The 12,582-nt window shown below is 37.0% G+C and overlaps 1 protein-coding gene across 1 annotated transcript in view; it reads left to right on the plus strand.

Annotated features, from left to right (window-relative positions):
- Positions 1 to 12,582, plus strand: part of LOC100657273 (mismatch repair endonuclease PMS2) — a 90,016-nt gene that overhangs the window by 47,018 nt on the left and 30,416 nt on the right. The window contains 8 exon segments of the mRNA XM_064294819.1: positions 904 to 990; positions 1,155 to 1,257; positions 2,201 to 2,384; positions 4,736 to 4,903; positions 5,363 to 5,460; positions 7,405 to 7,504; positions 8,973 to 9,057; positions 10,153 to 10,308. Of these exon segments, the coding sequence (XP_064150889.1) occupies positions 904 to 990; positions 1,155 to 1,257; positions 2,201 to 2,384; positions 4,736 to 4,903; positions 5,363 to 5,460; positions 7,405 to 7,504; positions 8,973 to 9,057; positions 10,153 to 10,308 (981 nt within the window).

Genomic DNA, 12,582 nt, shown 5'->3' on the forward strand with positions numbered 1-12,582 from the left:
GTGCCACAGAAGAAGGGCCTGGTGATCTGCTTCCATAAAGATTACAGCCAAGAAAATCCTATGTAGCAGTTTACCCTGTAACACATGGGGTTGCCATGAGTCGGAATTGACCCAGTGACAGCAGGTTTGGTTTTTGTTTTTATGAGCCTAGTATTTAACTGTTGGGTGCCGTTGAGTCGGTTCTGACTCAGCGACCCCATGAGACAGAATAAAAGAACTGTCCCATAGGGTTTCCTAAGCTGAAATCTTTACGAGAGCAAATTGCCAGGTCATTTCTCTTGGGTAGCGGCTGGTGGGTTTGAACTGCTGACATTTGGTTAGCAGCTGAGCCTGTATGCATTGTGCCACCAGAGCTCCTTAGTATTTATCTAGGTAGTAATAATAATAGTAGTAACGGTTAACTTTTATTGTGCTCTTAATACTGTGTACCAGGTAGGCATTGTGCTAAGAACCATACATGGAATACCTCATTTCATCTACAGAACAACCTTAGGAGATAGAAACAGTAATAATAGTAACTATTATTGTTGTTACCATCTCCGTATTATAGACAAGGAAATTAAAGCACAGGGAATTTGCTTTTTTTGAGGTTACACAGCTAGGAAAATTTGACCTCAGGAGCTCTGATTACAGAGCCTATCCTCTTTAATGGCCATGTTACAATTATTCCTTTCAAAAAAAAGAAAGGAAAAGAAAATACGGAAAAAAAAAAAAACACGAAACTTTTTCATTTGGGCTCTAGTGAATAGTCAAGCCCACTTATTATACCAAATGACAATAGTATGTTTAAGTAAAAGTAATTATGACCCTTAAATTTACATTGTGTAAGTTATAAATAATGTGACAATGAAGGTTATGAGCATAGAGTAGGTCTTCGAGAAATAAATATTTTGCATTTTTTAGAGCTGAGACTTAAAGACTATGGGGCGGATCTCATTGAAGTTTCAGACAATGGATGCGGGGTAGAAGAAGAAAACTTTGAAGGCTTAAGTAAGTTGGACTTTTCTAATCCTGTTTTAAAATATTTGAGCAGAGTGTCCCCGAATTTTAATTAACACTGTCGTAGAGCACACAGAACAGCCTTTTACAATCAGTGACTTTGGGAGATACTATGTGTATTCATTGCTATATCACTTATTTTATGTATCTTTCAGCTTTGAAGCATCATACTTCTAAGATTCAAGAATTTGCTGATCTCACTCATGTTGAAACGTTTGGCTTTCGGGGAGAAGCTCTGAGCTCACTTTGTGCACTCAGGTGATGCAATTTTTTTATCCATTGACGTGACCTTTTCTAAAAATGCCTCTGAAAATTGGAATCATCATTGTTCACACTTTTTGATCTGATTATTTTACCTTCTAAATTCTGAATTGTTTTGGCTTATTATCGATTTAAGTGCTAATACTTCTGAAATATAAATTCCAGTGAAGCAGACAGTATTATTTAAAAAAAAAAGTTACCCTTTTTAAAACAGTCACTTCTCAATTTTCAAATAACATGTAGTTAATAAATTATAGGTAGCTTTTAGAGTCCCTGAGTGGTTTAAACTGTTAAGTGCTCGGGTGATAACCAAAAGGTTGGAGGTTTGAGTCCACGCAGAGATGTCTTGGAAGAAAAGCCCAGCTATATACTAAAAAAAAAAAATCAGCCATTGAGAACTCTGTGGAGCACAGTTCTACTCTGACACACACGGGGTTACTAGGATCAGAATTGACTCTATGGCAACTGTTTTGGTACCACTGGTTTTAATTTATTTTCAAATTTTAGAAAAAAACTTAACCAATCCACGTATTTAGTTTGTAGAACATATTCTAAATTTTTATAAATGCTTATTATGCGCATGAACTACAATCTCTTTTGAAATTTTGTTAGAACAGCAGTAAGTAGTAAACCTGATAAATAAATCTGTGTTTGTGAATATATAAATTTTGAGATCCTTCATCGTTTGGCAATTCAACCAAAAAAAAAAAAAGGTTTTTATCAAAACAAAGAGTTTCCAGAACTCTCTGCCTCACTCTGTGTTAGGCACTAAACCTTAGATACTTGATGACTCTTCGCCCTTTGAAACCTCCGTTATTTCAGAAGGATCATCACGTTTTTGCTAAGAGGTTTTGAGAGAAAGGAAAGCGAGGATACGAGTTTGTGAGGTTTAACATCTGTGAGTCGCACTGAACGTTGTATGCCTGGTGCTTTCTTACAGTGATGTAACTATTTCTACCTGTCACACGACTGCAAAGGTTGGGACTCGACTGGTGTTTGATCACAGTGGGAAAATTGTTCAGAAAAGCCCTTACCCACGGCCAAGAGGGACCACGGTCAGCGTGCAGCAGTTATTTTATACGCTCCCTGTGCGCCATAAGGAATTTCAGAAGAATATTAAAAAGGTACAGTCAATTCAGAATCCCAGTTTCCCAAAGTATTGATGGCATAATGTGCATATGTAGTAACAGAACCACTAAGGCTTACTCGTTAGTTGATTCTCTTCCGTTTTTTTTTTTTTTGAGAAGCACTTCTTCCCATTAAAGACTTAATGTTAGGATGATTTATCCTTTTCTTTCCTTGAAAAGAATCATGAAATGGTGTCTATTAAGTGTTCTAATATGTAAAAAGGACCTCTGGTGGCACAGCGGTTAAAGCAGTTGACTGCTAACTGAGAGGTTGGTGGTTCGAAACCACCAGCAGCTCTGCGGGAGAAAGATGTGGGAGTCAGCTTGGGTAGAGATTTAATCTTGCAAACCCTGTGGGGGTGCTATGAGTCTGAATCGACTTGACTGCAGTAGGTTTGGGTTTTAATATGTAAGATGAGTCCTTTAAGAAATAACATTATTTTTGGATTCTGTCCTTAATTTTTTGTAATATTATTTCCCTTGGCATCCAGAAAAATGAATTATTACCATTTTCATGAGTTTGCAGGAAAACAAAGCAGTAAAAATGTAGCTAAATGTTGTATAATTGTTCTGGTAAAAAAGCAGCTTATAGAACTGTCTGTATTATGTAATTACAGTTTTGTAAAAACAAAACAACTAGCCTGATGTGCATGGGAAAAAGGCTGGAAGAGTAGACACAAATGTTAGTGGTTATCCTTTGATGTGAGAACATCGTGCTTTCTGCTGTCTTCCTTGTACTGTTCTGTTTTGTACATATTCTGCGTTGAAAGTACATTTTTCTATAGTCAGAAAAAAAGTTAAACACGCAGCTAAAAACTTTCTTTACTAGTAATTTGTGCTATTTTTAGCTTTTTTAAAGTGTATTTACTACATAGGAAAGTTTATTATTATTATTCATTTTATGGTAAAAAAAAAATTAGTGTCTCAGAAAATATAGGAGTAAAATAGTGTCTCAGAAAATATAGGAGTAAAAATCCTGTACTTGCCAGAGATAACCATTGTTAAAGTGTCTTTCCAGACTCTCTTTAGTTTCAGGTGCTTATAATTATTGGGAAATATTTCAAGGTAAATAGATTAATGAATAGAGTGAAAGCAAGTAATATGGAATGCAGTGCTTTCAAGTAATGTAGGACTGTATGTGGTAGAAAGTAGAAAACCCGCTAGAGTTTGATTTATACCCTTTAGACTTTAAATATATACTTGTATATAACAATAGGTTTTTTTTTGACAATTAGAATCATGCCATATAAATTTATTTATTAAGGATCCTTGGAGATGCAGTGGTTAAAGAGCTCATTTGCTAACCAAAAGATCAGTGGTTCAAACTCACCAGCCGTTCCATGGGAGAAAGAAAGATGTGGCAGTCTGCTTCCCTAAAGCCTTGCAAACCCTATGCGGCAGTTCTACTCTGTCCTGTAGGGTTGCTATGAGTCAAAACTGACTTGACAGCAGTGGGGTTAGTTTTATTAAGTAATTAGGGTCATATTATATACACTGTTCTGTAACCTAACTTTCTGCTTAGTGTATTATAGTTATCTTTTTCAGTCAGTTTGAACTACACCTACTCTTCAGTTATCGATTATCTTGTTATCTGACATTTTGCATTTCTGGCTATAGTAAAACTACTATCCAACTATTTTGTGTATTGATGACATACCTCTGTCAGTAATGAATGTCGAGGTACGAGGCAAGAGTAATGCTGGCTGTGATGGTTACGGTTATGTGTTAACTTGGCTGGACCGTGATTCTCAGTGGTTTGGCTGTTATGTAATGATGTAGTCATCCTCCATTTTGTGATCTGATGTGGTCATCATCCCTTTTTACATAACGCAGTTTTTCGCATAACAACCTGGTCTTTGGAACCTAACCATGTCGATAAGTGAAGAGTGAGTGTATTTTATTCTTTATCATGCCATTGTTAGATTAGATAGGCCGTAATTAAATTAATTAGTCTCCTTGATTGTGGTTGCTTAGGTAGTTTCTAATTTTTCCCTATTATAGATTGTTTCACATTTTTGTGATATATTTTGGTACTTTTATGCCAGCCTTTCTACAAGGATAAATTTTTAGAGGAGGGACTACAAGGTCAGAGGGCATGTCCTTTTTGATTTTTATAGCTGTGGGCATGGACCTTTTAGAAATAAGAGGAGTGTGACTGGGACCCAAAGTCCTTGGGTTTCATTTTATACCTTACAGGGAGATGTCTCTTCAGGAATCATTCTTTCAGGAAAAATCTTCCTTATTTATATGGTGATATGAGAACCTCAAATTGGATGTTACAATTTGAGTTCTGTCATTCTTGTAAGATTGAAGTAATATTGAGTCTGGTGTTTGTGTTTTTTAAACAGGAGTATGCCAAAATGATCCAAGTCTTACACGCCTACTGTATCATTTCAACAGGCGTTCGTTTAAGTTGCACCAATCAGATTGGACAAGGAAAACGGCAGCCTGTAGTCTGCACCAGCGGAAACTCCAACATAAAGGAAAATATTGGATCTGTGTTTGGACAGAAGCAGGTAGTAGTGGCAAGTTACTCAAAAACATCACTAGTGATTATGGCAAGTTTTTACTTCTTGTTCTTTCCAAGGAGTGATACTTAGAGGATAAAATCCAAGACTTGATTTCTCTTATGTACCTATCACAAAAGTTATTTAATGTTTGAAAGCTGAATGTTTGTAATTTTATTCTTCCAGAGAAAAAAATAATGCATCCTTTTACCTTCCACCTGAAAAAATAAAGTATCTTGGGCAAAGTATTGATTATGAATAAGTAGAAATTTAAATGTTTAGTCTTCTTAATAAAAGAAAATGATAGCACTTTAAAAAGTAGGTTAACAAGATTCTTTAACTTTGAGTTAACATGGATAGCTTCACTAGGAAAGAAAACACAAAAACACCCATTTCATTGTCCTTTCTGAAGTTAGATTCTCTCAGTCTTTATTAGGAAATAACTGTTTTTGTCTTGGTTTCTTTTAGTTGCAAAGCCTCATTCCTTTTGTTCAGCTGCCCCCTAGTGAGTCTGTTTGTGAAGAGTATGGTCTGCACTCTTCAGAAGCTCTACAGAATCTCTTTTGGTAAGTAGATTGCTGCCAAGAAAATTCCAGTCCACCAGTTTTCTTGAGGTTTTTTTTTTTTTTTAAGCTCAGGATAGTGATTTTAAAGCTGATAGTTTCTTATGTCCATTGTAGAACTGTGGGCAGTTTTACTGCTGAGAAAGAGGCTTGTATAATGCACTCAGTTACTTCATTCATATAGTATTCTGGGTAATTGGTAGTTTTCAGGGGATTTACTTTGGAATTAATGTTTCTAGTAAAAGCTGTGTTTATAGTGAACAATTAGAATAACTTTTTAATTATTTTGTGTGTAACGTTTCACTTTATGGGGACCTGGCAGAAGGCAGTAGAGGATGCATTTCCTTTCATTTGTGCCTTACCCAAAGTCCAAACAAAAAAAAAAATCAAACCTGTTGTCACTGAGTCCATTCTGACTCATAGTGACCTCATAGGACAGAGTAGACTGCCCCCATAGAGTTTCCAAGGAGTGGCTGGTGGATTTGAATTACCGACCTTTTGGTTAGCAGCTGAGCTCTTAAGCCCTTCGCCACCAGGGCTCCACCGAAAGTCCAGTCTGGCATTATTACTTTTACCATAAGAAGCGTAGATGTTTTCCACAAGCAGGATTGGCCCTGGGACGGACGGTCCATGTTCTTACTCTCCCTGAACTTGCCTTTGGCTGATGCCTGAAACTACATAGATGGAGATTAATTTGTTTATGTTAATTAGAGGTATTTTTCTTATGGAATTGTAAATATTCTTGGGATGGATTTCATTTGGAATAAATGCTTTGCCAGCACCTCAGAGGAGCCCTGATGGCGCAACAATTAAACACTTGTCTGTTAACTGAAAGGTCAGCGGTTCGAAACCACTAGCTGCTCCAGGGGAGAAAGATCTGGCAATATGTTCCCATAAAGATTATAGCCTAGAAAATCCTATTGGGGCAGTTCTGCTCTGTTCCATGAGTCAAAAATCGACTCAACGGGACCCAACAACAACAACCAACACCTTAGTTGATAAAAGTTGTTAACTGAGAGCAGAGTTTAAAAGGGCAGAGAATGTGGGCAAAGATCCTGAATACAAGTGGTTGGACTCCCTGGACAGCCAGTGGGGACAGCAGGAGGGTTCTGAGAACGTGACTTTGGGGTTAGACCCAAACATGAATAGAGGAGGTGAGAGAGGAGCAGAAGCAAGCAGTTCTGACCCACTGCATTGTCTGGAGTGGGTTTGTAGAGCATTCTGGTCAGGAGCTCTGGTGGCACAGTGGTTAAGCTCTCTGGTGCTCACTGAACAGTTGGCGGTTAGAATCCATCTGCTGCTCTGTGGGAGAAAGGTATGGTGGTCTGTTTCTGTAAAGATTAATAGCCTTGGAAACCCAATGGGGCGGTTCTACTCTGTACCATAGGGTCACTGTGAATCAGAATTGACTTGACGGCAGTGGGTTTGGTTTTTTGGTTTAGAGTATTCTGGAAGGTCTGTGTTCTTTTTATGATTCATCAGAATGGAACACAGATGCACAGGAACCGAAATATTAATACAAGTAGTCCCTGAATGGGGTTCCATTCTGATGACTCTGTCATAAATCCGGTTCTGACGTAAGCTAATACCTCATTTTTTTTTTTTAGTTTTCACTATTATTGCCTTTTATTATCAGTATCTTTATAAATCATAATATTGAACATCTGCAAGTGAATACCTGAGAATAACATCAACAAACCATGCACTCCAACGTTGCATGTGTACAAATTACTAATGATAAGATGGACCAAAAAAAAAAAAAAGATGGCTATAAGCGCAGTTTATTGTAACTCAGATACGTCCTAAGTCGGGGACTACTTGTACTTGTTAGCAGGTCAGCAGGTGTTTTGTTCTCATTTCATTTTACTCTGAGAGTGTGCCGTATGATATGTGTTTCTAATCCTTTTCGCTCTGGAATCCTGCCCTGACTGTATTAACATTGAATAGCATTTCAGGTTTCATTTCACATTGCACTCATGGTGTTGGAAGAAGTTCAACTGACAGACAGTTTTTCTTTATCAATCGGCGGCCTTGTGACCCAGCAAAGGTATCTAAAAATTTTTTTTTGTATTTTTTTTTCTTGTGCCTTTAACTTTTTATTTATTTGTTATCTAATAAACTTTGCTGATACAGGCAATTTATATGGACCTTTGGACTTTAACTCAGAAACATGGTTTTAAAATTATTTTCGGCATTTTTACTGTCTTAGTTTAACAAAAATACCACGAGTATATAGCTTTAATGAGCAAAAATTTATTTTCTCACATTTTAGGAGGCTAGAAGTCTGAATTCAGGGCACCAGCTCTAGGAGAAGGCTCTCTCTCTCTGTTCACTCTAGGGGAAGGTTCTTGTTTCTTTTTCAACGTCTGTTTCTTGGTGACCTTCATGTGGCCTGGCATCTGTCTTCCCCCATCTCTGCTTGCCTCATCTGCTTATTTATATCTCGAAAGAGATTGATTTAAGACACACCTACAGGAATACTGCCGCACTAACATAACAGAGAAAACCCATTCCCAAGTGGGGCTATAACCAGAGGTATAAGGATTAGGATTTATAACACGTATTTTGGGGGGACACAATTCAACCAATGTACTTACTATACAATTGTTTCAATTGCGTGTATTCTTCTTTTCATTTTCCAGGGAAATAAGGGCCCAGATTACTTTTGCCTCAGAGTCAAACTGATCCTTTTGATACAGTAAACATGCCTTTGGGGGATCAGTTTTAACTCTGCATTGTCAGCAACAGTGTCCCTCAGTAATATTTTCTGTTTTCCTGTCACATTTTAAAAGTTCACTTCTATTTACCAGACGTGCTTCAGCTTCTGAGTTTCTTACCCTATATTGTAATTAGTGTGGATTTTGTGGTTTATTAATAATACTGTTTAATAATCTTATTACAAAAGCTTGTAAATACATATCTATGTACGTCTGAATGTGTTTTATGAACATTTAAACTGCTCCTGCGTTTTATTGAAATGTCTTTAAGAGCATGTTCGGATTGGAAAAAGATTCGGCTTTAGGAATCCCTGATTGAAAGTACTCCTTTGAGGGGCATGAGGAAACTTTCTGGGTTGATTGTGAAGATAGCTTCACCATTGTGTAAATGTATACGTTAAAACTTATCAAATTGTACACTTTAAATATATGCAGGTTTTTGTGTGTAAATTGTATTTCAGTAAAGCTGTAAAAAAAAGGAGCCCAGGTGGTGCAGTGGTTAAGCACTCGGCTGGTAACTGAAAGATCAGTACTTCGAACCCGCCAGCTGCTCTGCAGGAGAGAAGGCCTGGTGATCTTCTCCTGTAAAGATCCCAGCCTAGGAAACCCCATGGGGCCGTTCTACTCTGTCACATGAGCTTCCTGTGAATCGGAATTGACTCGACGGCAGTGGGTTTAGTTTTGGGGTTTAAAGCTGTTAAAAAATGTATCCCTTTGGTGGTTGGTTATAGTAGCCTGTTGTTAGAACATTGGGGGAAGCCTACAGTTAGTCTTTTCCACTCTTTGCTTTTTGTATAGGTTTCCAGACTTGTGAATGAGGTCTATCACATGTATAATCGACACCAGTATCCTTTTGTTGTTCTTAACATTTCTGTTGATTCAGGTGAGTTCCGCTGAGAGTGCAGTAAAATTAGCGATTTACTTCTAAAAGAATAAAATGAAGTTTAGAGCCGTGTTATGAGTAGAAAGAGACTTGTAGTAACAAATTTCGGTGAGGTAATTTTATTTTTCATACAGGCTTTCCTGCCTTCTACTGGAAATTCTGCTAGTTTCATTATTAAGAAAATGTGATTTTTTTTTTCATGTCAATCGGGGAGAAAGTAGAAAGATGCCATGAAATTCTGTAAAACTAGCATATCCTCTCTGATTTTGAAAATTATTTCATGGAGCCATGTTTCTTATGATTACAGAAGTGTTACGTAGTGTTCATTAACAGTAACTGTTAAGATTCTGGTTTATTGACATCCAGGATTTTTTCTAGGTACTAATATATGTGCACACCTTTAAATAAACACACACATGTATACCCATATCCTTTGGGGTGAGTAATTCTGCATTGTGCTCTTCATCCTTAGATGCGTGTATGTTCTTTTCCTGTGTTATTAAAAATTACTCTTAACATTTTGATAGCTGTATTGTATTCCAGTGTGGAATATAATGGAATATGAAAACCTTGATTTTTTAATTCATCTATTTTTAGATACTTGTTTTCAGTTTTTTGAAAGTAGATATACTGTTCTTATAAATAAATTATATCTTTTATCATCTCCTTAAGGTAAATTCCTAATTGAATTATTGAGTAAGTGAATATGATGATTTTCAAGACTTTTTCTATATCGTATTCTAGACATGTTGTACCAACTTACACATCCACCAGTAATGTACTAGGTATTAGAATTTTTAAACCAAATTCAAGGGCGATAAGTGGTATTTCATTTTAGTTTGCAGTTTTCATTTAGTACACGTTTTTATGTGTTTATTTGATATTTTCCTTTTGCAGTTCACCCGTTTAAATCTCACGTAATTTGGGTATTTTAAAAATTGTCCGTCTTTTCCTTGTTTATTTGAAAGCTAATTTTATAGCTTATGGATATTAATCTGGATGTTGTAATGTTTCAAATCGTACTTTTGGTAAGTACACGTAGACAAATTTCTAGTGTTGATTAAACATAATAGTGTCTTTTCTTTTTGGCCTTAGAATGTGTCGATATCAATGTTACCCCAGATAAAAGGCAAATTTTACTACAAGAGGAGAAGCTTTTGTTGGCAGTTTTAAAGACGTCTTTGGTAGGAATGTTTGATGGTGATGTAAACAAACTTAACGTCAGTCAGCAGCCACTGTTGAATATTGAAGGTGAGAAAAATGCAAGCGTACAAATAGCTTCTAAAACTTTTAGTTGTTGTGACATTTTCCTTAGTTTTTCTGAGGTAAACCTTTTCCACGTGGAACAAAATCCCCTCTTTTGAACAGAGATGGTGTATCATACTAGAAAGTACGTAGCTGCAGATTTAAGGTAATCCGTTGAAAGAGAGGAGTAAAGATACAACAGTTGGTCTCTATTCACCTGGAGCAGCAGGAAGAAGGAGAGTCAGGAATAGGAGGAAATGGAATGTGTGGCTAACTGCCTTCACGAACAACTGCTTCCTTTGCCGTGAGACCAGAAGAACTGGATGGTCCGCAGCTACCATTCCTGAATATTTTGATCAAAGATTCTATAGAAGAATCCTGATCAAAAGGGTGAAAATGTGGAACAGAATTCTGTGTCTTCATGAAATCCAGACTTTCTGGAGCCATGCCCTGAGATAATTTTTAAGCCTTAAAATCTTAAGCCAGAAATATCCCCTGAAGTCTTCTTTAAACCAAATACAGGGAAACCTGTGAGAGCCAGAATGCGACGTAACCACCTTGTTTTTTGGGGTCTTGCAAGTTTTCTGCCTTTGACATGGCGTAGTCAGTCTTACCACTTTTCTATCACTCGTTTGAGTTTTCCTTCTTTGACAGGTTTCTGTCTTACATGAGCTCTGACTCTTAAAGGTCCCACTGTAATAGTTTAGCTTAGTAAAGAATGCCTGCCGTGAGCATTGTGCTCTTTTAAAGAGCTAACAGTATGGAATTAAGTTGACAACAGCGACTCAAAAGTTTCGAGAAGACTCTTAGAGGGCAGAGAGTTCGTCTGAAGGTGGAGGAACAGTTTGGAAAAGGAGAACGAGAATGGTGGCACAACTAGAAGAATGGGATCATTGTCACTGAACTGTACATGTAGAAATTATTGGATGGGTGTATGCTTTGCTGTGTACATTTTCAACAACAAAATAAATTATTTAAAAAAAAGAAAAACAATAAAAATCAGATTAGGAAAATGGTGGAAAGGAAAAAAAAAAAAAAGGCATATAGGGCTATGCAGTGCTGTCCGTCTTGGGCGTAATGGTTCCTCTGTTTTTCCTGACTTGGAAGTAGATGACATGATATGTGAGCAGAAGTGCCCAGTGACTGAATTCTTAATTCCCTTCTCATTTCCTTTATTATATATCTTTGAGTTATTTCCTTAGTGGTTGCTGTGGGGATTAGAATTAACATAATAATCTTGTTCTGGTTAATTCCAACTTAATTTCAGGGATATACAAAAACTTTCTTCCTGTATAACTGTTCCTCCCTCCTCTCTGTGCTGTTACTACCAACAAACTACGACTTTATACATTGTGTGCCCATCAACACAGATTTAGATTTATAATTATTGCTCTATTAGTTTTTTTAAATCAGATAGGAGGAAATAGAATTACAAACAAAAAATACATTCATGTTGTTGTTAGTTGCTGTCGAGTTGATTCATATATATAGTGATCCCATGTGACAGAGTAGAACTGCCCCATAGGGTTTTCCAGGCTGTGATCTTTTTTTTTTTTTTAATACTTTGTTGTGTTTTAGGTGAAGTTTACACAGCAAATTAGGTTTCCATTTAACAATTTTTATACAAATTGTTCTGTGACATTGGTTACAGTTTTCACAACGTGTCCGCATTCTCATTATTTCCATTCTGTTTGTTCTGTTTCTCTGATCTAGGTCCCTTCTTGCCTTTTCATTTTTGCTTTTAGGTAAATGTTGACCGTTTGGTCTCATTTAGTTGATTGTTTAAGGGAGCACATTACTCACAGGTGGTATTGTTTGTTTTGTAAACCAGTCTATTATTGGCTGAAAGGTGACCTCCAGGAGTAGCTTCAGTGCCAAATTCAAAGGGCATCTTAGGATGATAGTCATTTGGGTCCCTCTAGTCTCTATTGGTCCAATAGGTCTGGCCTTTTTTAGGAATTTGAGTTTCGTTCTGCATTTTTTTCCCATTCTATCTGGGACCTTCTATCGCAACCCTGGTCAAAATGGATTGTAGTGGTAGCCGAGCACCATTTAGTTCTTCTGGTCTCAGGTTAGAAGAGGCTGTGGTTCGGGTTGGCTGTTAGTCCTATGGACTAGTTTCTTCTTAGAGTCTTTGGTTTCCTTCATTATCTTTTGCTCCAGAGGAACAGAGACAAATCGTTGTATCTTAGATGGTTGCTCACAAACTTTTAAGACCCCAGACGCTTCCCACCAAACTAGGGTGTAGAACATTAACTTTATGAACTATGCAGATTGAGG

Source organism: Loxodonta africana, chromosome 12, assembly GCF_030014295.1.
Source record: "Loxodonta africana isolate mLoxAfr1 chromosome 12, mLoxAfr1.hap2, whole genome shotgun sequence".
Classification (NCBI taxonomy): domain Eukaryota; kingdom Metazoa; phylum Chordata; class Mammalia; order Proboscidea; family Elephantidae; genus Loxodonta; species Loxodonta africana.